This window comes from Penicillium daleae (genome assembly GCF_028827525.1).
Source record: "Penicillium daleae strain IBT 16125 chromosome Unknown utg000006l_segment0_segment0, whole genome shotgun sequence".
Classification (NCBI taxonomy): domain Eukaryota; kingdom Fungi; phylum Ascomycota; class Eurotiomycetes; order Eurotiales; family Aspergillaceae; genus Penicillium; species Penicillium daleae.
In genome coordinates this window covers 2056160-2082827 of record NW_026623154.1, presented here as the reverse complement: position 1 = coordinate 2082827, position 26668 = coordinate 2056160, and the positions used below count along the sequence as shown (strand labels likewise).

General features: G+C 49.8%; 10 protein-coding genes across 10 annotated transcripts; 8 read left to right on the top strand and 2 right to left on the bottom strand.

Moving 5' to 3' along the window:
* Positions 1 to 247: 247 nt before the first annotated feature.
* N7458_006482 (putative TMEM1 family protein) lies at positions 248 to 4807 on the top strand (the record flags this gene model as incomplete). Its single annotated transcript, XM_056909864.1, has 4 exons — positions 248 to 284; positions 353 to 2904; positions 2964 to 4049; positions 4154 to 4807. 4 exons carry the CDS (start codon positions 248 to 250, stop codon positions 4805 to 4807), a joined length of 4329 nt encoding a protein of 1442 aa, XP_056765568.1.
* An 828-nt stretch (positions 4808 to 5635) lies between these two features.
* On the bottom strand, positions 5636 to 5901 carry N7458_006481 (uncharacterized protein; the record flags this gene model as incomplete). Its single annotated transcript, XM_056909863.1, has 2 exons — positions 5636 to 5806; positions 5827 to 5901. 2 exons carry the CDS (start codon positions 5899 to 5901, stop codon positions 5636 to 5638), a joined length of 246 nt encoding a protein of 81 aa, XP_056765567.1.
* A 1714-nt stretch (positions 5902 to 7615) lies between these two features.
* On the top strand, positions 7616 to 9109 carry N7458_006480 (oleate delta-12 desaturase odeA; the record flags this gene model as incomplete). The annotated part of the gene is made up of 2 exons (XM_056909862.1): positions 7616 to 8612; positions 8700 to 9109. 2 exons carry the CDS (start codon positions 7616 to 7618, stop codon positions 9107 to 9109), a joined length of 1407 nt encoding a protein of 468 aa, XP_056765566.1.
* A 1643-nt stretch (positions 9110 to 10752) lies between these two features.
* On the top strand, positions 10753 to 11367 carry N7458_006479 (PaaI family thioesterase; the record flags this gene model as incomplete). The annotated part of the gene is made up of 1 exon (XM_056909861.1): positions 10753 to 11367. One exon carries the CDS (start codon positions 10753 to 10755, stop codon positions 11365 to 11367), a length of 615 nt encoding a protein of 204 aa, XP_056765565.1.
* A 1311-nt stretch (positions 11368 to 12678) lies between these two features.
* Positions 12679 to 13230, top strand: N7458_006478 (uncharacterized protein; the record flags this gene model as incomplete). The annotated part of the gene is made up of 1 exon (XM_056909860.1): positions 12679 to 13230. One exon carries the CDS (start codon positions 12679 to 12681, stop codon positions 13228 to 13230), a length of 552 nt encoding a protein of 183 aa, XP_056765564.1.
* Positions 13231 to 15655: 2425 nt separating this feature from the next.
* On the top strand, positions 15656 to 18082 carry N7458_006477 (Six-hairpin glycosidase; the record flags this gene model as incomplete). Its single annotated transcript, XM_056909859.1, has 1 exon — positions 15656 to 18082. The coding sequence occupies one exon, from the start codon at positions 15656 to 15658 to the stop codon at positions 18080 to 18082; it is 2427 nt and encodes an 808-aa protein (XP_056765563.1).
* Positions 18083 to 19083: 1001 nt separating this feature from the next.
* N7458_006476 (uncharacterized protein) lies at positions 19084 to 20409 on the top strand (the record flags this gene model as incomplete). Its single annotated transcript, XM_056909858.1, has 1 exon — positions 19084 to 20409. One exon carries the CDS (start codon positions 19084 to 19086, stop codon positions 20407 to 20409), a length of 1326 nt encoding a protein of 441 aa, XP_056765562.1.
* A 1081-nt stretch (positions 20410 to 21490) lies between these two features.
* On the top strand, positions 21491 to 23450 carry N7458_006475 (glycosyltransferase family 2 protein; the record flags this gene model as incomplete). Its single annotated transcript, XM_056909857.1, has 3 exons — positions 21491 to 21701; positions 21757 to 22869; positions 22936 to 23450. The coding sequence occupies 3 exons, from the start codon at positions 21491 to 21493 to the stop codon at positions 23448 to 23450; spliced, it is 1839 nt and encodes a 612-aa protein (XP_056765561.1).
* A 170-nt stretch (positions 23451 to 23620) lies between these two features.
* N7458_006474 (fungal specific transcription factor domain-containing protein) lies at positions 23621 to 25389 on the bottom strand (the record flags this gene model as incomplete). Its single annotated transcript, XM_056909856.1, has 3 exons — positions 23621 to 24192; positions 24270 to 24526; positions 24578 to 25389. Coding segments are annotated over 3 exons (1641 nt in total), but the record flags the coding sequence as incomplete, so codon positions are not given.
* Positions 25390 to 25772: 383 nt separating this feature from the next.
* Positions 25773 to 26642, top strand: N7458_006473 (uncharacterized protein; the record flags this gene model as incomplete). The annotated part of the gene is made up of 3 exons (XM_056909855.1): positions 25773 to 25996; positions 26060 to 26267; positions 26355 to 26642. 3 exons carry the CDS (start codon positions 25773 to 25775, stop codon positions 26640 to 26642), a joined length of 720 nt encoding a protein of 239 aa, XP_056765559.1.
* Positions 26643 to 26668: the final 26 nt, after the last annotated feature.

The window sequence follows — 26668 nt, the reverse complement described above, 5'->3', positions numbered from 1 at the left end:
TCGGATAAAGTTGCTTGTACTATACTGTTGAATTCATACTGGCTCTCCTTTTCATCGTCGGCGGACACAGCGCCAAGGCTAATTAATGCGGACCCACTTCCGAGCTGGCCTCAATTCCTAAACATCTCCTCCTCCCCGCAAACATCTGCTGCCAAACTACCCCCTGAAGAGGTCCCCAGCAGCTCGTGGTGCTTGAACGGCATGCTCTGATTGCCATTGGATCGCCGAACCTGCGCCCGGGAAAATCATGGACCCTTCAAAGGCGGCCTCGAGCAATGTGACCGGTTCGAAGCCCCCGTTAATGTCCGGAATGTTTGCCCGCAACTCGTGCTAACCAGCAGCTACGAAATAGTTGAATATACGGACCCATCTGGGCTATTCCCCCTGATCCAACCCGCCATCGAGTCGAAGCTCCCCCTGAAGAACCTGCATTGGAAGTCGCCCACTCGCCCCGTTCGTTCGATCGAGTCCCTCCGTATTGGCTTCACGCCTGCGCCGGCCGATGCCACCGAGCGCAAGTCCTCTAGCGATGGCACTGCTACTGTGCCACACCGACGACACCAAATTCCCGGTTTGCGCCAAACGCCATACTTGAAAATCTACCTCCTCCGCTGCGACGACAACGATACATACAAGGCGACAGCAAGGAAAACCCTCAGGGAATGGATCAAGGCTCAAGGCTCATCAGGCTCGACGCAAGCGACCGGCAGCAGTCAGGAGAAGCACGATGCGTTTGAGTGGCTGATTCTGCATGTGGTTCAGGATGGTGATGGCACAGAGAAGACCCCCACGTCTACCTCTAAATGGGGCCGAAGCACCACTACGGTCTTGGAGAAGGTCAAGGCTGACTTCAATGGGACTTCCAAGACGGCTGTTGATCGTGTGGCACAACTAAGGATCCCGAAGGAAGGGACTACGGCCAAATCTCCTGAGCTCGCCGAGCAGCTAGAAGATTTGATTGACAAGGTCAAGAACGGAATTCTGGCTTCATTCGACCAGCGCGTAGCTCAGTACGAGGAGGATATCAAGGAGAAGGACTCACAGCGAAGTCTCCCTGGGTGGAACTTCTGTACTTTTTTCATTCTGAAGGAGGGGCTTGCGCGAGGGTTTGAGAATGTCGGGCTTTTTGAAGATGCGCTGCTTGGCTATGACGAGCTATCGTTTGGACTTGATGCGGCCATTCGCGACCAATTACATGGGAATAGCGAGCAGCACGGCACCACCCTCCTCGACTCCAGCAAAAAATGGGTGGAAACGGCACGGAAAACACTCGAGTCTGGTTCATCAGCAAACGACAGCGATCAGAATGATCAAGGTCCAAGTCTAGAGATCGATCCAGAGGATTTCCCACTCAGTGCAACCAAGTTACCCTATCGAGAGATGATTCTGGCCAGCGATATCTCCATTTTCGATTTCCGCACTTACGTCTTCTCCCGACAACTCACCCTTCTTCTCCGAGCGGCCAGAGCTCCCTCTGTCGTTGCGAACGAGCCTGCAAAACGTGACAGGAAACCAGAAGATTTGATCCTACTTTCAGAAATCTGCGCAAGGTCTTTGGAGTTTATCAGTCTTGCAGCTCGTAACCTTCGGTACGGTCTTGAATGTGGCCTGGAGGATGTGGAAAACGACACCAAAGCAGACGTTATCAATAATCTTGTATCTTCCTGGGCATACTCGGCAGCCCTGCAAATCCTCAACCAAACCTTCACTCCCGACCTGGCCCTTCCCGAGTCGTCATTGCATGCTGTGACGCAAGCTCGCGAACCCGCAAACCCCACTGTGTGGATAAATGAGAACCGCTCAGAGATTCCACGCCGGTCAAGTTCATTGATAGCTTCAACAGCATCTCGACCTATTCGTCCGATGACGCAGGATCTCTCTGATACTCCTGCTGGGACACTTCAGCGGCGTTCAACTTTGGACCACCCCAAACCCGCACCCGGCTCGTTGCAAAAGACTGGCTCTGAGCAATTGGCCTCAGCCAGGGGAGAGCTGCTTCTACTGGCTCGGCGATCCCTTGAAGAAATCGCTCGACGACGGGGCTGGTCTGAAAAGTGGAATGACCTTGGTCTACTATTTGATGACAGCCACCGCGCTGGAGCAGGCGGCCTGAGCGATGTTTCGCTCGAGGATAATGATGCGTCACACAAGGAGACTTCATCTGAGGCAAAGTACACCTCCCTGGTTGGGATTGAGCTTGCTATTCTGAAGGCTGCGCTGCGATCGAGAGAGACCTATTTGTCACTATATGAAGATTTTACCGACCATATCATCCGTCATTATATGGTCGCGAACCGTGCCAACTCCGCAGAGACGGCTCTCGCAGATATTGCCATTCTACGATACCGACAGGGTGACTACGAAGCTGCTGCTTCCTATTTCCATCAGATGGCACCATTCTATGGAAGCAAGCTCTGGGTAGTCCTAGAAGGAAGTATGCTGGAACTGTATGCCCGGTGCCTCAAGGAACTCAAGAGAAATGAAGATTTTGTCCGCGTGATGCTTCGCCTGCTGGCCAAATTTGCCGCATACGCGCAGGCAAAGCTGTCGGTTAGGGAGCGAGCATTGTCTACTCCCCCGTCCATCTTGCAATTGGAACAGCTGGCTGGATACGTTACCGATCTGTTTAGCGGAGCGTCAGCCATGCAAAAAGATGTCACGGCATCGTTGGTCGAATTCTTTGCGGATCTCCGTGTCGATCCAGCTATTCAACTATACGAGGACAAAGATGGATTCCAAATCAAGCTTTCCCTTCGATTCCTTTTGGGCCCTAAGATCAACATTGACTCTATCAAGGTGCGGCTGGTCAGCGAAACTAGTTCCCAAAACGCGGAGCACTGGATCGAGGCTTCAACCAATTTCGTGGTCAAGTCGTCGATGACTACAATTCTCATTGACTCTTCGGTAAGTAGTGGCTTTTTGTATAGCCTCCTGGATTGAATTTGCTGACGGTGGCTATCTAGACTACACTGCATGGCAAATATTTCGTTGATCGCCTAGAAATGAAGTCTGGCAATATCACCTTCTCATTCAATAACGGGAACAATTCGGCTCTGCCAATTGGTTTCCGTGAATCGGACGAGGACGAAGAGACTGATCGTCGACCATATATCTACTGTTACCCCCCACCGCAGGGATTGCAGGCAAAGGTGGTCTCACCGCACTTGATTAACTTGGAAGCTATGCGCACGGTGGAGCTGGAACTCAACAGCGGACGGAATGATATCAAGGCCGGCATAATTCGCGTACGGCCGGCTACGGCAGGGCTCCGACTTCGAATCTCCGAAGTTGAGGTTGTGGAGGGCCGGATCGATGTCACCCCCAATATTGACGCTGGTACGATCGAATTTACCCAGCTCCCACCACAAAGGTTTGTGCGACTGCGTATCCCTTACACGGTAGAAGAAACCTTCACAACTCTGTCCGCGCGGGCCGAGATCAGTTATGAAACTGATCGGGGGAAATTTGCCTTTTCGACTGCACACAACATTGTGGCCACGCTGCCCATATCGGTCAACGTGCAGGACATTTTCAAGGATGAGTTGCTGTTCTCACGTTTCACAATCAGCCCCGCCATGTTGATCCCACTGCGCATAACGAATTGCAGTCTGCCCAGCTCCGATGTGTATGACGTGCAAACCAGCATTACCGGCCCCGTGGCGATGGATGTCTTCCCAAAACAGCCTGCATCTTTGCTCTACAAGATCCGTCCGGGCGGGTTGAACAGTGCCACTGCTGGCCCAGAAACACCCCGCAGTCTACGTCTCCGCGTGGACTTTACCTGCGTGGATGATGAGTGCCTCGACGCGGTTGAGAAGCTCTTCCACTCTGCTATCCAGTCCAGCCCATTCAGTCAGTATGCGACTCTCCTTACGTCGCACATTGTCAGTAGCTTCCGCGCTCAACTATCGACCTCTGACATAGAGGTCATTGGTCTCGTACGGGAGGTCGAGATGCTCCCATATCGGAGTGTTCACTGGGAAGAATTGTTGGGTGCGCTTAAGGAACGCACGGAAGATGTGAGACAGTGGCTCACGTCATGGCATGAGGTGAGCAGCTTCCCCTTCAGAACATCACACCTTGACGACAAGTCATTGGTGCCTTCCTTCCCTATCATTTTTTGTCGTACTAAACAGGCTTTTGCCATAATCAGAGCAACCCAATCATTCGTCTCCCCGAGCAGGCCTCCATCCCCACCCGCAGTATCATCATTCCAGTCGATATCCCCGAAATCCAAGTGGTGCACACGGCCGAGCTGCACCTCCAGCCCAAGGCTGCAAGCGCCAACACAGACCCCTCATCCTCCCACGCGGCCGTGGGCCAGATGATCGCGGCAGAGCTTTGTATCCGCCACACTCGACGATGGTGCCCCTCCAAGAACCAAGCCTACGCAGATCAGCCACTGGAATGCTCGTACGAGTTACATGCCAACACAGAGTTATGGCTGCTGGGCGGCCGACGACGCGCCAACTTCCTGGCTCGCGATGGCGAGACCATTCGTTTCACGGTGTTGCTTCTCCCCCAGAAGCCCGGCCACTTGCTCCTCCCGGGCTTGGAGGTGCGCACCTTCGCCCCAACCCAGCCACAGCCCCCGATGTCCCCCCCAGCGACGGATGTTGCAGCCGGGGGTCCTGCGGTCCCCATCCAACGCCAGCCGATTGCTTGCGAGGTGGATTATCGAAATCATGGCGAGACGGTGCTCGTGCTGCCGGATTTGCGAAAGACTACAGTCAGTCTGAGTGCGTCGGGTAGTCCGGGGGGATCGTCGTGGCTGGTGGACTCTGAACGACGCGCGGAGGTTCATTGATAGGTAGGAAGATGGGGGTGGATGGTCTGCATTCTGGATCTGTGATGTGAGCCTAGTACGGAGTACAGGCTATTGACCGAATTGTAGGAATTGGGATGTATGTATATAGATGTACGAATGATGAACGTCTTTTCTTTTTTTGTTTGGAATCAACCTCTTCTAGAATTGTGTAAAGGTCATGATATTCAATTGCTGACATCCCCCCTCCGTGTTAGTTAACTAACGTTAGTGGGTAACTAGTGACATGATAAGAACCTTAGTCAGATTCAGATACTGAGGATCACTGGGATTAATTATTAGTTCACCACATATTCTATCGCATTGCTTCTCCTGGAAGTATATTTACTTTATGGTTATCACAATCATACCATTTATCCTCGGCCCAGCAGACCACCTCTGGTCATGCGTTTTGCAAAAAAAAAAGATAAATAAAAAAATAAAAGGGTCGGAAAGTGGGGCACTTTCATTGGCGGGGGCGCTCCTCAACAAAACTCAAGCAGGACCCGCTCGCCCAACAAGAGGGAACCTTTCCCCCACGAAAGAGACCACCAAGTATACTTGTCCAGTACTCCTACTTCTCTGCAATACTCTGTTGAATGTACAGTACTCTGCTTATGGAAGCACTAAACTTGGTCGGCCGAGAATATTCCGAAGAGCCATTCCTGGATGTATAACTCCGTACCTCTCTCTATTCCGCATTTCCGTTCACCTATGGAGAGCCATAGTAGTGCAAATGCTTTGCGATGGTCCATATCAGGTTCCATTTGTATCCAGTACAATTGCCATACACCATGCATATGAGATACATGAATGTATGTACCTGTCCCCTCACGCCAATACCAGGGCGGCACCGCCCAACAAGCACCTCCCCGACCACCCAAGTCCCATTTCACATGCCAGAACACGCTCCTCGCCGAACAACAGGACTCCGTACAGTAGCGGAGTACTGTTGTACTGCATGTATTTCACCGACTTGAAAAGTCCCATTCCCTTCTCCTTCTGCATGCCATGCCACTTACATTTCGTACTGTACCAATTGCCCCCTCGATCACCACAGCGGACCGTGGGCCAATCCCACCAATGCTGCCCCCCATATTAAACATTCACACGTCAACGCGCACCCACGAAAATGACCCGCCGAGGCCGGTCGATCGCCGGCCCAGTCCACATGCTTTCCAATCGTAAGGTTCGGGACGCGCATGTGAAAACTGGCAGAATCACTGCCGCCGTCCAATTGCATGGGGGATGAGAGAGGGAGAGATAAGATACAGTTGGTACTCTGCACTCTGTGCTGTAGGCATGCTCGGTGGAGTAGGGGTGGATGATTTCATCACTTGAGGGTTTTTTTTTGGGACCAGGACTCGTGCTGGTTCTGAAGATGCTTATTGCTGGTAATTGAGTTCTCTACGTAACCTTGAGTCGAAGTACATGGCCGGGTTGATGCTTGCGCTCGGTACAGTGTTCAAGTACTGTAGTTACATTAAGCAGGTGGTTAGATTAATCTCTCACCGCCTCCGAACAAAGGCGAAAAATAAGGGGGAATGAATGAAATGTTGGGCTCCCAAAGAGGATTAGTGTCGCGTAGGCGGTGGCGTATCTCCCCGACTGCGAGACGGGTTTGGTAATTTTCATTTGGACTGGAATCTCCAGTTTTTAGTATAGTAGACTCGATACTACAGATCCTAGAATGACAATTATGATATTTGTAGAGAAGGTGAGCAAGGAAGTAAAATACTATTGAAAGATCAAGTGTATAGATCCTTGCGCTCCAGCTGGACGAAAATTCAAAGGATGTTGCTGTCCACTTCGGTGGCGTGTCCAGATCTATCCAATGGATCGACTTGGTCGGGAGGGCCGTGGCCCTTGTCATGCAAGACTTAAGATTGGAAAGAGGAGTTCATGCAGGACGAAGTGTATCCGTAAAAGGCGAGCGAGTCAAGTGGCGGAAGGCGCCAAAAGAAAGAAGAAAAAAAAAAAAAAAAAATTCCAATGTGAAGTGGAGCAGAACGCGATAGAACAAATCTTTATGTTCTTATTTTCGTTTAGAAACGTCGATGAACGGTGTAATTTTGGAAAATGGCAATACACCAAATCATCGAGGCTGGTGGTGGTGCCAGGGACCAGAGTCAAGCAGAGATTGGCAGGGCCGGGTAATTGAGGTTAATTGCAAATTACCTCTCTGGGGCGATGGAACCAAGGAACGATGGCAACAAACAAGTGGTCCCTTTTTTGCATTTTCAATTTTTTTTTTTTTTGCCATTTCCCTTTTGACTGCGATTCTTCCATAAGCTGATCGGCTTCGGGACTGCCTTTTTTTTTATCAATCCCTTCAGCTCCTCTGGTCTTGCTCTTCTTTCTTTCTCCCCCTCCCCACTCTCTTGTGTAACCACCAGGCCCAAAGCAGCAGACGAGTCACGACCGTTGACCTGTGAGTTGAACCACTTCAACACCCACCCACTTTCGTGACCCGACGATCAATTGGAAACTGACGGGTCTCTCCCCAACCCCCACAGGAGGCTGTTCAGCTTTGCCTTTTTTTCTTTTTTTTTCTTAATTTTTTTTTTTTTAATTTGCCCTATCTTTTCTGCTCAGGCTTTGCCTCTTTGCAGCTAGTCGCCGTCCATCGTCCTCTCTCTTTTCTCTTTTCTTTTCGTTCGTCCCAACATCCTCGCTGTGATTCGGTTCCGTTGGTTCGGCGAGCGCATTATAGTCCAGTCGAGGAAAGCCTTTGAAGAACCTCGCCATCCCACGCTATAAGATCTTTTTGTTGCGTTCTTCTTGGGATTGATTCATTTTATCGTCTTCACCATGTCGTCGACTGCTCTTCCCAAGCGCGTTGCGCTGCACCGCAACCCCACTACCGACTCGTCGATGCCCTCCTCGGTCTCGGGCTCGCCCTTCGACAGCCCCCGCCAGTCGCCCTCATCGACGTCGCTGTCCTCCATGGCCTCGGAGCAGGAGGTTCGGACCAAGATGCTTGATACGTATGGCAACGAGTTCAAGATCCCCGACTTCACCATCAAGCAGATTCGTGATGCCATCCCCGCCCACTGCTTCCACCGCTCCGCCGTCACCAGCTTGTACTATGTCTTCCGTGACATGGCGATCCTGGCCTCCGTCTTCTACCTCTTCCACAACTATGTCACCCCGGAGACTGTTCCCTTCATGCCTGCTCGCGTGGCCCTGTGGACGCTGTACACCGTTGTCCAGGGTCTCGTCGGTACTGGTGTCTGGGTGTTGGCCCACGAGTGCGGTCACCAGGCCTTCTCGCCCTCCAAGGTTCTGAACGACACCGTCGGCTGGATCTGCCACTCCCTTCTGCTGGTCCCTTACTTCTCGTGGAAGATCTCCCACGGTAAGCACCACAAGGCCACTGGTAACATTGCCCGCGACATGGTCTTCGTCCCCAAGACCCGCAGTGACTATTCCACTCGCATTGGCAAGACCATCTACGAGCTCAGCGAGCTCGTCGAGGAGACTCCCATTGCGACTGCCACCCACATGATTGGCCAGCAGCTCTTTGGCTGGCTGCTGTACCTGATCACCAACGTGACTGGCCACAACAACCACGAGAAGCAGCCCGAGGGCCGCGGCAAGGGCAAGAAGAACGGCTTGGGTGGTGGTGTCAACCACTTCGACCCCTCTAGCCCCCTGTACGAGGCCAAGGATGCCAAGCTGATTGCCCTGAGTGACCTTGGTCTCATCCTCACCGGCTCTCTTCTGTACTATATCGGCTCCACCTATGGCTGGTTGAACCTGCTCGTGTGGTACGGTATCCCGTACCTCTGGGTCAACCACTGGCTCGGTAAGTGTTATACCCGATCTGCACGCAGTCAGCTCAAAAAATCAACCTTCCAACCGTATCAATCTCACTAACATCTTCTCTTTGCAGTTGCCATCACCTACCTGCAGCACACCGACCCCTCCCTCCCTCACTACGAGCCCGAGGTGTGGAACTTTGCCCGCGGCGCCGCTGCCACCATTGACCGTGACTTTGGCTTTGTCGGCCGCCACATCTTCCACGGCATCATCGAGACTCACGTCCTGCACCACTATGTCAGCAACATCCCCTTCTACAACGCCGACGAGGCCAGCGAGGCCATCAAGGCTGTTATGGGCGAGCACTACCGCACTGAGGCCCACACCGGCTCGTTCGGCTTCTTCAAGGCCATGTGGACCTCTGCCCGTGCTTGCCAGTGGGTTGAGCCCACCGAAGGCGCCCAGGGCGAGAGCAAGGGCGTTCTCTTCTACCGCAACCACAACGGCATTGGTGTTTCCCCCACCAAGCTTGTTGCCGAATAGATAACAGCGAGACGAGACCAACACCCCACCTGCTCCGCATCTGTCGTGTTTTGTGATCTGTGATCCTTTGTCGATTTAGTTTCTGATCTCTCTCTTTTCTTTTTTTGTGTGTGTATACATGTTGCGTGCGCATACACAGCTCTCGCTCTCTCTTTCTTTTTCTTTTTCTCTGGTGATGAGATTTCTTGTTTTTTTGCTGAGAATATAGATGAGAGAAAGATGATGCTGTAAAAGGAGTTTTCGTTTTTTTTGTGTTTGTTTCACAACTTTCAACCCCTCTTATAATCGGATCTTGACCTTTATATGTTCCGTCTTTTGTGTTGTCGGTGTATATGCGGGCTCGCCTTGGCTGCGCTGGTCGTACCGGACCTGATTAGATTTTAATTGTGTTGTTCCTTGCCTGGAGGTATTCTGGCGGCGAACTCAAGAAGCAGAAAAGGACGGGAGTCTGTTGGATACAGCTCCAAATGGGAGTCGTTGTCGATGATACAAGATCGTCTTTCGCCGTCGTTCATTTATGCGGTCATTAATTTCAAATCCACTCTGTGAATCATGGAGATTTCAAACTTTCGGTCTTGTTCGCGGGTTTGTTAGCATCTAGTTCAGCGAAAGTGCTGCTTATTAGTGTAACAGTCACTGCCCCAAGAGGCAAGACTCTCTTTCATAGGCGCTGTACGATGAGTTTGCCAGCAGCATCTCAGGCCCGGGTCTTCTTATCAGGTCGCAGGATCCAAAACAAACGAGCCGTGTCATCAATGCCACTGTTCATCTTCTTCCTGAGAACTGCGGAGAGGGTATTGGCTGGTGCTGGTAGTGATCAGTACGGAAGGGGGTGTGTTGTAGCATAAGCTGAAAAGGAGGTACGGTAGGTGATGCTGAGAGAAACGAGGGTCACAAGTCTCGGGTCAAATCAGGGCATTTGAATGTTAATTATAGTCCCGGCAAGTTCTCCAGCGAGGTGACGTAGTAAAGTGGGAATCAGCAGCAAGAAATAAAGAACAGGAAACAAGAAACAGAGACAGACACAAGAACCCGTTGGATCGTGGATCTTGCGGGGTAAATAGTGCTTCCCTTCCGTCACGGACCGGGCATTGGGTTGGATTTGGTCGGGTCTTTATTGGATCGCTTGGAGAATCCTGGGGTATCTTGGAGAGTTCTGTTTGTGTGTGCTCATGCTGAAATAGCAGATAGCATTTTGCTTTTTCAAAAGGTTGAATAGCTCAGTGTCGTCTCTTGACGCCTCTATATAAAGCATTGCATTCCAGGACCAGGCTAATAGGTGCCCGTGATCTAGAAGTTTACTAGGCTGCAGCTATTCGAGATAATCAACCTACCTGACCAATGAAATGATTTTCGGAGGTCAGTGTATTTAGAGATGAGAGCTCTCCTTATATCTATTCGATGTATTAGCAGATCTTCCAGCTGATGTCAGCGCCTAGAGAGTTTCTGAGTTTTATCTTTTTAGCTTCCCGCGGCCAGACCGCGAGTTTCCCCGCGCCCCGAAAGAAGCCTAGGCACAAATGACACCCTCGGCTTCGAATCTTTAGTGAATTTAACGACGAACTATCAACTTCACTGCAGATTGACCCTTCATTTATTGATCTCGCAAGCTTCTCATCTTACCAAGCTTGCTCAACGCCAACATGGCAACCAGCGATCCAACCCCCTTCCAATCCATCCCCTGGATATCAACCCTCCTAAAAGATGACTCCTTCGTGACCCTCTCCATCCCCTCAAGAACAATCAAATCCTCCGGGGAAGATAGCCTCTTCTCCAAAACCCTTAGTTCAAATACAACCCTATCTGCCTGTCTCAGCCAGTACCGCCCACCAGCAAATCCCACCAAACCCCCCAAACAAACCCAATCTCCCGCGTCAAGCACACCCGCCGAAGCTGAAGAACTCCGCCTATTCTTCATCCTCGGCTCTGATCTAAATGGATACCCCGGCATCCTACACGGCGGCATAGTTGCTGCACTCCTAGACGAAGCGACCGGCCTCTTGTTAGCACTCAATGGCCATGTCGGGGATGCTTCGACACGGGAGGCCAAGAATGCACAGCCGGGTCCTGTGACTGCGTATCTGAATACGAAGTTTTTGCGTCCTGTGCCTACGCCGGGCGCAATTCTGGTGCAGGCAAGGATGATGGAGGTTAAGGAGAATCGGAAGTGGAGGGTTGAGGGGCAGATTCTGGATGGGGAGGGGTTAGTTCTTGCTGAGGCTGAGGCTTTGTATATTAGACCGAGAGCGAAGATTTAGAAGGAGGTTGGGGTGACGATAGAGAATTATGCCTTGATAATTACTTTTTCTGGACTTTTGTCAATGGTGGCTTGGACGTTGACTCAACCGTTCTCTTTTGTGCTATAATAAAATCTATTTTGTATTTTAGAAAGTCTCCCTCGTGGAATATTCCGATGTTTGCGATGCGATGCGAAGCGCAAGCCCGAAGCTTGCCGCGAATCATGCATAGCAGTATTAGGTTTCTAAGGATTGTGTTTCTCTTTAAGTATTCATTTTCATACTCTATATTGAATGGAAAACATATCATGTCTATCGCCCGATCAGAGGCATTGTTAGTATTTACCGTACGATTCTAGGATGTGCCATTGGTTCGATGGGATAGTCTTCTTCCGACTGGATTAAGCACAAGATGGAGGAGCCTCAGTCCATATATACAGCACAATTGTCATTTATGGGTAGAAATTCTATTGCATGGTAGACTATTCTAGTTGCTAAAAATTTTACCCTTCCTTGAAATGTATTTTACCGGTACCGTTGTGGGCGGCGTGATCTCGTTCGGGAAAACAAAAATAAAGTTGAAACGTCAGCTACAGGGTTCGAACCTGTGCATCCGAAGATACTTGATGCCCAAACATGGAAGGGTTTCCCCAAAGTTCAAGTCAAGCGCCTTAGACCACTCGGCCAAACTGACATCAACACTTGAGTGACCAACCTTTGTCTATATGAAACAAATGCGAGTCCGCCCGTTTAGGTCGCATCGCTCCCCGTACCAACACCTCCCTTCGACCTTCTTTGTGTCCCCAATTTTGACAACTTTGGTCAAAAATAGCATTACGGATCAATATTGTCGCGGCTGACACTCGCAGGTGCATGTTTTGCGCCCCAAAGGTTGGTGAATGCCTCGCAGCTCCCTGAGGAAACGTCCGTTCCCGGGTTCAAAGGAATCTTCTTGCACCCGGTTGACCACCTGAGCGACCGCTTCTCAATCCTGATAAATTTAGACAATGGCCTATTTATGGTGTATAATGAATCAAACAACAGCATTGATATCTTTTCTGGGGCAAAGAGAAAAAAGCCATTCACTTCGACAATGTGTAGTCGAACAAAGCGGCTACATTGTCTAATTCTTAAAAATATCTTGATGATTCTACCTCGACCACGTTGACGCACATATAAAAGGGGAACCATTTCTCATCATCATATCCCTCTCCATCCATCACAGTTCCAATCCTCCTAACATTCTCACCTCCTGCAATCAGAAAACAACCTGCCAAATTCTTCACCATCACAAACCCACGTTCGGTAAGTGCCCAACCCCAAGTCGCAAAAATGGAGAGTTACGAAGAAGCCTTCAATTACAGCCGGGAAAATATCATCAACCGACTTGTGGACTCAATCCACAAGCTCGAGCAATTTCCCAACCTGTTCAACGAGGTTGCCGTCGACATCCAACTCGCCGCAAAGTTGCTTGAAGTCAACGTCAAGGGCAACGGTAAGTTCGAGGCTTATCAGAAAGGCAGCAACGTCCCCGCTTGTTTCGAAGCTCGGTGTGATTTGCTTCGCGATGCCATTGATCGGCAAGGCTCATTGCTTGCTGGTCGCTCGCACCTTGTCGGCCACACCCGTACCGCTTTGGATTATCTTCGAATTCAGGTCGGTAGACTGACCCTTCGATCCCAGGTGAACGATAGCTATGCTGAGCTGATGGAGAACTCTGCTGCTTCGCGGGTGTCCCAAGCAGCTACTCGACAGCCCCTGGCACATAAGGCCGATGAGGATAACCTCAAGGAGATTGAGAAGAGTTTCGCCATGTTGAACCAAGCGTTCCCTAACTGCAACTGCAAGCAGTGCACTAAGCGCCGGCTTACTGCGAGCTCTTAAAGAACAATTCTTGGGTAGTTGACTTCCTTGATATCACAATTGAAATTAAGCATTTCGTTGCGTCTTCGCCAACCACATTTTTCTAGGCTGCTAGTATGTAAACGGTTCGTTTTCCTCGTTGGGATCTGTAAGTATTTTGTCTTCGGATCCTACACCTTAACGGTGAGATTAATTGAATCTGAGGTGAGTAGTTTAGAATCTTAGGACAAGACGACCGGGAGGACTGAAAAAATATAGCACTTCAGGGTCTGTACGTAGGCAGGTGCTATGATCATCTGGCACGGTTGATCCTGAATTGCTACTTTATGGTAAAGAATAAAGAGAAATGAAGCTCAAAGTTTATCGACTAGCTATGAGTTCGGCGTTTTGTTTGAAATAATGCAGTCAAAATTGATTCGTGAGTCCGCTCAGATAGCTTGAAGGGCCTCGCAGTGGAATAGGGTCTCTGCCACGCACTTTACCCTATTTTCCCCACACACCGCGTATTTATTAACGGTCCCCGCCGCCCCCTTGTGTTCACTACAAACATCATGGCGTCCAAAATCTTTGACAAGTTCCTTACTAAACGAGAACGAGAACGGCGAGAACTAAAAAAATGCAACCCTTCTCCATGGCGAGGGATTGGCTCTCCACACGCCCCGGGGGTCTCCGATTCGACCTGCGAAGTGAACGGTGACCCTTTCAATGGGTGGAAACTACCAATCCCAGAAAATCAAAGCGTTATACGATGTGCTCGGCAACGCAACCCTCAGCAACAGAGCAAGTTTTTTGAGCTTCCTGTGGAAGTGAGAAGGATGATCTACATCGAGCTGATGGGTAATCGACGTGTACATATCGAGTATTCATGGATGTGGGCTTCGCCTTTCGAGCCAAAATCTTTTCAGTCGAAGCCTCTCCAGCCGACTTTTCTTCAACGAAGGCGTTTTCTGTCTATGCTCAATGGCACAGTGAGGTACTGGAATTGGCACCACAGTGTCTGCCAACAAACAAATGCCTTTGCCGAGGATGCCTATATGGACCGGTGCGATGACCGCTCTGAAGAGAGTTGGAAAAACCGTCATGAGGGCCTAACAAGTACGCGGCCTGGGACAAAGCTCGGGGGTGCGGAGTGGCTAAGGTGTTGTCAAGTTGGGTAAGTCGTTGAATTTACTACGTTGCTTGGATATAGACATGCCTAATATGTCCATTCTCTAGCTACGAAGAAGCATTGCCAGTTCTGTACGGGACGAATGTATTCATTCCACGAAAGGGAATTGACTCTCCGTTTATCATGTCGAGAGTTCTATCGCCTGGTTGTCTGAAGCTTATTCAATCTATGGATATAATATTTGAAATCTGGAGCTCTTTCGATGAGTCGCCAGAGGCTAGAAGCTGGATCACCGTCTACCATGCCTTCTTTGAGCTTCTCAAACAATCTTTCTGCAATGTTCACTCGTTACGAGTGACGATTCGTATACCAGCACTCGAAGACCATAATGTCAATCATAGCGATATAAATGGGATCGTAGCGCCCTGGGACACACTTGCTTTGAGTCGAGAGTGGAAGCGACTACAATTTTGCGTTCCGTTTGACTGGTGTCATATGTTGATAAAGATAGTGGAGACTCACAGTCAATGGGAGCTCACCGAGACATGTTGGTATGTGTCGTACCCGGATTTAGCACGTGGAGCACTCCGCCACTAAAATTGGTCTCATAGCATGGCTTCTTTATGATACTTGAAAGCGCAAAAGATCATCACTTCTTAAGACTTGAAATTGCACTGATATGAAACGCAAGCTATACTATATCCATTGTAAACTGAAAAATATCCCCTCAGATGAGGTAGTCGCCAACTTCCCCACACGTCGGCAAGATAGGGCGGCACTTTGGTCTCCATAACCTCTAATTTTTTTCTAGGCTCGACATATTGGCTTTCCATTGTGGGGGGCGAAAAGCTTCAGGCCCACAACCGAAGGCTTAAAGTCTGCACGACGGCTGGCAGATGACTTCGTTTAAGTTTCTGCGAGTGGAGCGAGTAACTGTAGCCTTACTGAGGTTAACAGCATGGTTATTGCACCGAACACCGAGCAGAATATAGGATACCCCGGAAAAGCCGACTGGCGATGTGGGGTTGTGGGGGTGTTGCGGGTGTGCCGACTAGCCTCAAGTCCAATGAAAACGAAATCCCTGAACCGCAATGACGAGTTCGGATACTTTCTCGCGGAGACCCTGCCGAAGAAAACCCGGGGGGATAAAGGGGAAAATAAATACTCCACGCTGCTGCCACCAGAGTAAGCCTACTGGTTGGAGTCACAGTCCTTTATCGCAACAATGAGGGCTCTGGCAGCTGGGAAGTTGTTTCTCGTGAGCACCTTACTTGCATTCTGCAATGCATCGACCGAGTAGGCTACCCTTTATGTTGTCTTCCAATTAAATCGGAACTAATGAGCTGTTGGTACAGCAATTTTCTACCTCAACAGTACCAATTGGGTACTCAACCAAGCAGAGCCACCAAACGACTTCAGACCGGCCAATCCGTCACCCTGGATTTCGACAAGAATTCTGTCGTTACCTTGGACTACGGACGCGAAGTTGCAGGTTACCCATACTTTGAAATCTCAAATGTGAAAGGTCCTGTGCAGATCGAAGTCAAGTACACGGAACAATTTGACGGCTTGAACCATGTCTGGGCTGATGGGCCATACTACTTTACAAATGGACTGTCCAATTCATTCCGGGTCGAGACTTTCAACATCACAAAGCCTGGAAAGCTCGAGTCTTACTTTGTTCAAGGAGGACAACGATGGCAGTCCATCAAAGTTTTGACCAAGGGGCACATTACGCTGACCGAGGTCGGATTTGTACCTACCATCGACCACATTAATCCTGACAACCTTCCTTCCACATTCTCTTGCTCAAATCCAACTTACAATGAAATTTGGAAGCTCGGGGCCAATGCTGTCGCAGCTGCTTGCTTTGACGCTAATTCCCAGCCATCCACCTGGGAAGTTACGGAAGAAGGCGCTTACATCCGTGGTCAGAAGCCAGGCCCTGGCGTGCACGGAATGGATTGGACTGACTACACCATGACCTTCTCGTCAAAGATCATTCGCGGGGGTACTGGCTGGTCTGTTTCTCAGCCTATTTCAGGAACTGGACTGGTGCTCCTCCTGGTCTCTAACCTACCGGAGGAAACAACATTTGTCAACACTAATAAGACACTCACTCCGCGGAACTCAATTGTTGTTGCTTCTGGCTGGGGCTTCGTGAATCAAACGACGCTCGATAGCCAACTTGTCGGAAGCTTTCCCATCTCTATCGACATCAAGGAAGGTATATGGTACAAGATCTCGACCACCCTCCTCTCTGGCTCTCAACTTTCCATTGATATCGATGGGGCCACTGTCCTGAACATTTCGCTAACCGACTATGGGGTGTCTGCCCTGAGTGCCGGTGGCTGGGGATTTGGACCCTACCAAGATCAAAGCGCGTTGGTGAAAGATGTGACCGTTCACGCAAGCAATGGCACGCTTCTCTATGAAAATGACATGCTATCCTCCTCCATCTTGTCTGAGTACGGCGTTCGACAAAATACCGAGGCTCTGTGTATGGATGGAGCGAAGCGAGATCGATTGGTCTGGCTTGGGGATTTCTTCCACACCTCGAAAATCCTGACTTCGAGTACTTCTCGCTGGGACTACGTTCGTGGAACTTTAGACTACCTGCTCAGTACCCAATTGTCAAACGGACTTGTCAGCATTGCGCCACAAATGGGATACAACACTTCGTCTCTGAAAGAAGTTCTCTACTCCTACTATGGCCTGAATGACTACCAGATCCTAGGAGTTCTATCTTTTACTGGGTACGTCCAGAGAAGCGGCGATCTGACCTGGGCTAGAGGTGTCTGGTCGTCGATCCAAAAGCAGATCTCGTGGATACTGGGTGAAATCGACAGTAATACACAGCTTGTCAGCTTCGGTGGATTCCTCGGTGACGCTAAGGGGACTGCGATCAGCGCTGCACTTGTGCAGGCGCTGAATGAGGCTGCTGTGGTAGCCGATGCTTTGGTTGACACAAAGAGCGCCCAGTCATACCGCGACACCGCAACAGAGATATCAAAGGCCATCAATGAGCTCCTTTGGAATAATGAGTTGGGGATTTATGTGCGCAGTACCTCGTCCAACACCAGTTTTGGAGTTGTAGATATTGCTTTTGCTATCAGCTCAGGTGTAGCCAGCGACGAACGAGCTGCCTCGTCATTGGTTAGACTTGCTGATTTGAAGCTCACTCCCGGCTACAAAGATATCTCCACTACTGATGCTGCCTCTGCTGATATTTCTCCGAATACCAATGGCTTCCTGCTCGCGGCGGCTATGGAAGTAAATGATACCGCTATCGCCAAGTATCTCCTGGATAGCCTTTGGACGGCCATGACAAATGATGAATACAGCACTGGTGCTTCTTGGGAATATGTTGCTCAAGATCTGAGCCCTGGATTGAGCTTGTTTACATCTCAGAGCCATCCATGGGGTGGCGCACCGACCTATGTACTTACCGAGCACGTTGCCGGGATTAGTGCAGCTACTCCAGGACATAAGACTTGGATTGTTCAACCTGCAATCTTAGGATTTGATCTAAACTGGGCTACTGCATCTGTGAAGACTCAATATGGACAGCTATCGGTGAAGTGGGAACTTGGTAATAAAGTGTTGACTGTGAAAGTTACCGCGCCACGGGGGACATCCGGCAACTTACAACTACCATCTGGTCTCCAGATCAAGGATGTCCAGATCAACGGATACCAGAGCCCTCCTGGGACTATAATCCCGCTGCAGAGTGGATCCTCTATTGTGAAAATTCAATTGACTTGATCTGTACATGAAGGTATGGTCCGTTATACTCCCATAGATCTTCAAAATTACAAATACCACTCGAGTCATTGTGACATGATTTCGCACGAAAATAAAAATAAAAAAGGTATAAAATTACTATCTCTAGCATAACTAAACGCCTAGCTTTGAATATTAGAGAGTCATTCAAAGACCCAGACACGGACCTACGGCAGAAAGCAACTTCACGTTACCGTAGTCCTGGTAAGTCAATACTTTTGCGCAATTCGGGTCGGTCCAACATGAGAAAGAAAGAAACAAAGCCAAGACTCTAGGCAGACATGGATTGTACCAGTCTCGTGGCGAACGCGGCTTCAATCCGAAAGTATGTCTTCCGAGTCTTCCGAATTGGGGGTCTGCGCAGTCTCCGTGGGTGAAGATCTCCGAGGGATGACATACCAACACGCAATAGTTAGTTAATCTCTTGCTGAATAATGTTTAGCACTATCCAATTAGGTTAATTGAATGTTCTTGCCTTAGGTAAATGCCGATGCTTCATTTCAATGGATACGGGACGTTTCTCAAACGGGAGGCTCTGCCGCCAGCACGTGGGTTTAAGCGTTGGATCGTGGCCGCTCCGCCATGGCTCGGACCCTTTTTTCCGCAAAGCTTGGCTGGAAGCTTGGCCAACAAACTGATGGATCCAGAAAGGCTTCTCTCTTCTACCTAAGGTACCTCCGATGGAAAGCTCTTTCTCACTGGTCTTCTGGAAGTGATCTTCAGGCCCGATGCATACATCCAGTCTAGTGCACTCACACCTGTCCAGCGATGGAGGGTCCACGATCCGTTTAGACCCTTCTTCCACTCGATTGGAAGCAAGGTCTCCCCACGTGCGTTGCTAGGGCCGTTGACCAATCCCCAGTGCAATGTATCATGCCAATGCAGCATAAAAACAGGCGTTACAACCATATTGTGGCAATTGATCCTCACAGAAGACAATCGCCCCTTAGGCTCCGCCAGTTGTTGACTCCTCGCTGTCAAAGATGAACGCCTTCACCAACGCCGTTTCGGCTTTGGCCCTCGCCTCAGTGGCTACTGCTCAGTATGCGCTTCCCGCAAAGGATGTGCCCTTTATCGGTGGCAACGTCTTCAAGAGCAACGATCCAGCTGTCGCCGGTTACCCCTTCTCTTATTCTTCTCCTTTCGATCCAGAGCAGTATGGTGGCTATTACTATTGGTCAGTGAACAACGACACCGTCAGCGGTAGCAACTTCACTGGCTATGGCACCAAGGAGGGCTATCTTCTTCCAGACGGCGCAACTGGCAAGTATCCTTTCTTCCAGATCAGCGAGGGCCACCCCAAGGCAATCAACAAGACCAAGCTGTTCGGCACTTGCACCCCAGCAGCGGGCAACTCCTGTGCAGCTACCCAGTGCGAGGGCAAGTTCAAGAAGGTCCTTCATATTATCTTCGAGAACGAGGTCTACAAGTGGACCATGGGTCAGGCCTACTGGAAGCTACTAGCTACCCGTGGCAAGCTGCTGACCCGTAGCTACGCTATCACCCACCCTTCCTTGCCCAACTACGCGGCTATCGTCGCTGGTGACTTCTTCGGTATGGCCGATGAGGATTTCTACAATGTAAACGCCACCAGCATTTATGACCTCCTCGATGCTAAGAACATCTCCTATGGTACCTACGCTGAGTGGTACAACCCCATCGCCACTCACCGTGGTCCGAACGACTGCAACAACTACATCACGAACGGCCCCATCGATAACACCAACCCGGACTGGTCGTCCCAGGTTTACCGTCGCCTCGACGTCCCTGCTCTGCTCTTCAGCTCCTACACTAGCAAATACGAGCGCTGCAGCAAGATCTACGGTGCCAACAACACCTTCGCCGATCATGTCATGTCCCACACTCTGCCCGAGTACTCCTTCTACGTCCCGGATATGCTTCACAACGCCCACGACCCTACCTCGGATAGCAACTATTTCAACCAGCCCAACACTGGCGGTGAATGGCTCAACGCCTTCTTGGATCTGTACCTGCCCCATCTTGAAGCTCAAGGCACTCTGGTTGTCGCTACCTTCGACGAGGCTACATGGTGGAACGACGCTGACTCTGACCCCAACAATGACAATCACATTGCGACTATTCTGTTTGGCGCCGGTATTACCCCCAACACTACCGATGACAGCTACATCACCCTGTACGGTATGTTGCGAGGTGCTATTCAGAACTTCGGCCTGGGCTCGCTCGGCCGTAACGACACCAATGCCACCAACGGTAACCTCTTTGACCTGGTCGAGCCTTCCCACGCAAACAAGAGAGCAAAATTGTGCGGTGATGACCACGGTAACTAAGGGAAGATTTGAGAATCGCGGGGCTTTCGATTGAGGGATAAGCTCTGCGACTGGTTGAGATGGTTAAAAAGGCCGGAATATCCTACAGTACCTCAGGAGAAGCGGACACACCGGCCATCCGGGTAATCCGCGGGAGTTATACTGGGAGCAAATACTTTGTGTCTATATTTAGATTTACCTTTCATCTGTGCGTCTTACGCATTTACCCCTTGAATAATTGAATTGATAGGTCAAATTCGACATTTTTCATTCCATCACTCAGTATATATAAGGCACAGTTAAAACTATCTCTGATTTTATACCTATCCGAAGAGATATTCTATGCTGCGAGAGCAGATCTATACCGCCAAATGTTCCCCGCAGATTGCAGCATTGTTTCGGTCCGCGGGCGGATCAGATCCTAGTTTCTCGCATTAATTGATCTATGCAAGAGTGCACTGGAAGGCCTAATGAAAAAAGCAAGCTAGAAAACAATATTCACAAAAAACTTATGGAATTATTAACTACCTATGCCTCGGGGCCGCTCACAAGACAAGCGGTCAAGGAGCTGGAATTCGCTTGGGTCAGCCTTCCACCACCTGGTGCCGAAAACCGTTTCAGCCCATACTCGGCCCGGCGATCAATTGCATTTCACCACACTGCTTTAGCACCACAAACCCGCTATCCTAGCAATTGAACCAATTCGAAGCAAGATAACTATCATGCACCGTGTTCTTCAACTCGTATCTTGCCCGTCGGCAGCCGGGACGAGCGGAAGAAGGTTTGGACACGATCCGACCCAGGACTCCACTCGTGGCGGTAGAGCGGCCGTCTGAATGGCTCGACGCCGCCTTTTCTACAAGCGCACAAACGCCTTCCCCCTTTTTATGTGGCTTTTCTCCTGATGATCCGACTGTTTTATGTCGTGGAATTTCTTCCCCGCGGCTGGGAGATTTCAAAAAGTCTCTTCTTATTTAGCCGTGGAAGTGACGATTGAGACTTGATTAAGCTTATCTCGCTTGGATCTGCGCTGCGGCCTACCGACTGCACGTCAACAACACTTCGGTATCTAACTATCTGTGGAGTTGGCATTCCCCGGGCAATGGCTGCCGATCAGATCTACGATATCCGAGAGCTCCCTGAAGAACCCCGGATTCCCTCGGGGCAAAAATACCGAAATTGTCTTGTTTATGTAGCGCATCTGGCTATTTGGATCGGCAATATCTATGTTGCCTTCCGTTTATTGGCAATCTTGCTTTCCCCGCAAACATGGCAGATGTGGGCGATGTTCCTCGTCGAGGGCGTTTTTATTCGTGAGTGTCATCGGTAATGGGCTATGAGAGAAGCAGAGGTCTAATGGATTTCCAGATCTATCACGAAAAGATCAGCACCTAGTCATTGCAGCGTCCAAGGTCAGAGAGAATGGCCCGCGCAAGAAGCTACGCGTGCATGGGACTAAGGATCTTCCCCGCGTGGATGTGCTGTTGCCTTGCTGTGGTGAAGACGTGGATGTCATCATAGCTACAGTACGTGCCGCATGTGCTCTCGATTATCCGATCTCTTGCTGTCGTGTCCTGGTCCTGGATGATGGTGGGTCGGCGGCTTTGAAAGAAGCTGTGTCAGAGCTTCAATCCCAATGGAGCCATGTCTCATATCATTCCCGCGGAAGACAGTCTGGGATGGTTTTTGCCAAATCAGGAAATCTGAACTACGCATTGACCACACTCCAAAGAGAGAATCCGCCTGAATTTTGTGCGATTCTCGACGCGGATTCTGTCCCAGGTCCCGACTTCCTTCGAGCAACTCTGCCTCACCTCCTGCAAAGCCCTGATGCTGCTCTAGTTTCCACGCGTCAGTATTTCTCTAATTTACCAAATGGTGACCCACTTTCTCAGACTCGGAGTCATTTCTATACTTGCCAGAACGCTGCGCTGGATGTCCTCGGTCTCGCAATTGACGCGGGTTCTGGGGCAGTATTCCGACGAAAGGCAATCGTGGAAGTTGGTCTGTACCCAACTTTTTCATTCTCCGAGGACTGGCAGTTGTCCCAAATTTTACATGGCATGGGCTGGCGTACGTTCCAAGTTCAGGAGCCTCTGCAGTTCGGTTTGGTCCCAGACTCGCTTACAGGACACTGTGCTCAGCGCAATCGATGGAATATTGGACACGCCCAACAGATTCCCGCCATGCTTTCATCGGATTACAAGCACTACAAGAAGTCTTTACGGTGGAGCATTATCTGGGATGGGTTTGGAATTGTTGCCGGAGAAGTCGAGTGCTTTTTCGGCTTTCTTGCAGTCCCATTGCTCTTCTTGTCAGGGCAGCTAATTCCGACTGCCCACCCTTCTCTGGTCAAGGCCCAGATTCTCATGGCTGTCTGTCAAGTATCAGTCTTGTGGATATATGAGTATCTTCAGGTTGCGCATAATGATTTCCAAAGTGCACCATTTGCTCATCTGGAGAATAAATGGTTAGCTGGTTGTGAGTTCTGTTCCTCGTATAACACTTCTTGCATGCGAAACTTCCAGATCTGACTAAAGACTACAGCAAACGTACTCGCCATATTAAGATTTTACCTCGTCTCTGCCAAGCCCAAGGGATCTTCATTTGTCACGGGAAGCGTTCTCAATTCTTGGAACCAACAAGCCTTGTCGGCCTGCAGAAAAGCGTACCTGGATCTCTGGAAGAACGGCGTCTTCTACAACCTTTCCTTACTGCTGGCTACCGTGTGGGCTGTCTCCTTCACGATCACATCCTTGATGGCATCGTATGAGGACTGGACAATTACCAGCTTGATGACCGGCGTTGCCTTCCCACCTTTGCTGCACATCTGCTACCTCACGTTGATGGTAAATTGGGTGCCTGTGGCTTATATCCTGAAGCCCCCTCATTTCCCTAAGCATCCGTCTCATCTGACAGCTGAGGGCCGAAGATCAGTATCCCGAGTTGAAACCAAACGTGGCCTGGCTTCGGAGTCAAGATGGCCCGCTGTGGACAAGGTGGGCAAGGAAATATTGCATTTGGGCACCAGGTTGGAGATCCAAGAGCGTCCTGAGCTCTAGCCCGTGTCCTGATCCCGGTGATCTTGATAAGCATAGTTGTGTCAAAAAGCATCGAATTTCACTACTTTTTTTTCTTATTCAAGATCCACCAGTCCCCATCGGTCACGATTCCATGCTTCATGGCATTGATTATTACCATATTATTGCATATTAATAAGCTGTTCCGATCCTCAGGCCATCTCGCTGGCTTCCAAACCGTAGAACAAATTATCTTTCAACCACCAGTCTTCCAAGAAAAGAGCATCAAGCTGTGTATTACTCCCTGCGATCCCTGGGAGATCCATATTTTCAGCCACAGTCGCTACCGCACCAGCAGCAGCTGGAAGATTTGGTTGACACCACGCCTTAAATCTCACAAATATTCCGATAGCCCGTTCAAGAGGCCCTCCGGAGCATTGTTCGCCAATCTCGGACATTGCCTGTTCAGTGTTCTTGATCACTTGGTCGATTACCTGAATTACATCGATACTCGCTCTGACCAGGCTAAGGTCCCAGACTGGATCATTGAGAGTCGAGAGTTTATATAGAACGATGATGTACCGAACGAGTTGTGTGAAAATTGGAAAAGATATCCCCGGATAGTCGGGAACTGGGATTGTGAGAAAGTTTTCCGTGGCTGATTTGACCGTGCTGAGACACGAATAGAGATATTCAAGTCGTTGGAAGCCCGGGGGGCTTTTTCGCGAGAGGACTAGGCCGAAAATAGATAGCTCGGTGTAGAACACTGAGGCAGAGAGTAGTCCTGTTAAGGAAATGAAAGGTCAGTTCATTTGAGAGAGTGATTGTGATTCTGAGCAAGCAAAGAAAGGATAGGCTTACGATCTTGCTGCAACCGTGATGGTATACTAGACTTGACTTCGTCCACCTTCTGCTGGAGGAATTTCAAATAAAAGTCTGGCGGAGCCTTTGTTGCCTCCCTGACGCTCTCGACCTCCCCAACGATACGCTGCAGCCTGACTTGGAGGACGAACATCTCATCATATGGAGATTCCTTGCTTTGTATTAAGGCATTGATGCAGTCATCCATATAAGGTGTCCACTGCATCGGATCAATGTGCCCAAAGTATACGGAAACACTGATGAGGTAAGAATCTGGGGTTTTCCATTCAAGGATGATGGGGACTTACATTGAGCTTAGCACAAAACACCCTAGGACGGCTCGTTTCTCCTCAAGGGACCGTGGCAGGCCTTTGGAGGGGTTCACGCATTGGCTTATGGGTAGCATGTTGGACTCGTCCGATGGAGGCTTATTCAAGCGAAGATCAAACACCAATGTTGTCGCCAGCTGCGTAAATCTGGCCAATTGGGCAGGGTTGGAATTGAGAAGTTGATTGTGACCCCAAGCAAGAAAGATGAGAAGACCGAGAAGTAGGTCGATGTTGATCGTAGGTTCATTGTCAAGGAAAATACGCCGTGTCACCTCCTGCTTGATTCGGTCGCCCAAGGCGAGCTTCGTCTGCGTAGATTGAGACGCTGCTGCCACAAGGCAAAGCCACAAGAATGGTCGATCTCGTCGTAGTTGATTTGAGTCGGTTTCTGGTGGGAGATGCAAGAAAGGGAAGTATTTTAGAAGGTGATTCCGAAAATAACTCAGATGTTGCTCGTCCGAAGGCCCAGGAGCTGCCGTGGAAGCCAATGAAGTCGCAACAGTTGATGCACTCCATGAGTTCGATGTGCTGGAGGTAGAAATGGGAGGGGATACATGATTAATTCCAGGAGACGGGCTGTTCAAATCTCCACCAGACCCTAATATCGAGACGAGGTTATCTAGTTTCCCCTCGAGCTGATCCAGGCGAGCGATCGAATTATTGCGTTGGGTCTGTCGCGCCCGCAATGAATTTCCAGGCACGCAGATCTTTTTCAAGCGATCGCATCGCTCACAGGCACCACCAGGTCTTGAGATGCATTTGCATTTGGATTTCGCGCATTGCGAACATGCCTGGGTTGGCGCTCAGGTCAGTCATGAGATCGCGGAAGTAGACGGAAGTTCTAGAAGGGAAAGCGAACTTTTCCATAAAGCTGCATAGTGGTTGATCTCCGATCTGGACCCATATGCGTTGATATTCGTGCTGCTATCTTCCCTAGCGACGAATCAGCCTAAACACGGCGTTGACTATCCGGCGCCGAAGCCAAAGGTGAAAAGAGTCAAAACGTAGTGATGCTGGAGACGAAACAGTCGGGGTTCGTTTAGATAAACTCCGGATCCTTGATCGGAGTTCGGCACGCCGAACGCCGCTCTATCTACACGCGTAATAAAGTCAATGCTAGCCTGCGCCCGATTGAAAATAAAGAGGACAAGTATCCATAAAGCAACGCATCCCAATGAAGATTATAGTCGCAGGGGCAACGGGTCTCGTTGGATCTGAGATTATTCGCCAATGTCTTGACATCGATGCAGTAACAGAGGTCATTGCCCTAGCAAGAAGCCCGATTCAAATCGACCGGAGCAATAAATCTTTGAAGATCAAATGTGTGATGATTGAAGACTATGAGTACTATCCCGATCATGTCAAGGCTGTATTCGCAGGTGCAGATGCTTGTATATGGTGCGTATCGCGGCAAAGCCTTTTACGAACATTTAGTGATGGCAGACTAATAACGCATGGCAGGACGGTGGCTATAACTCCTTTTAGGTCAGGAAGCTTCAGCTTTGAGGAAGTGAAACGGGTCTGCCAATCTTGTACATTGACTGGTTTGCAAACGATATATGAGGCCCAAGGAGGTCGAGCATTTCGATTCATGTACCTCAGCGCCGAGGGGACACCCGACGATCCTACAAAGAAACCCATGTTTATGGGAGACTATCAAATTATGCGAGTAAGTAAACAAGAGCCTCGATGCATCGCATATAGTTGGATGATAAGCATATTTGTACGTATGCTTTGCTCACATTGCAAAACACAGCGAGAAACAGAACTACAACTACAAGAGTTTTCCGATAGCAACGCAAATATCGAGATTTGTATCGCTCGTCCGGGTGTTGTGACAAACTCCACGACCTGGGGGAGAGCTGCTCTGGCTTCTCTGTTGCAATTGACCAATCACTTCTCGCGGGCCATTCCGAACGTGGGACGTAGCGAACTTGCTGCGGCTATCCTCAGCCAGATTTTACATGGATTCAGTGGCGAGATACTTTCAAATGTGGATTTAGTCGGGATTGGGCAAGAAGCCTTGCGTGCAAAAGAGTCTTAGAGCTATCTTTTTGGAGGCATAGAATA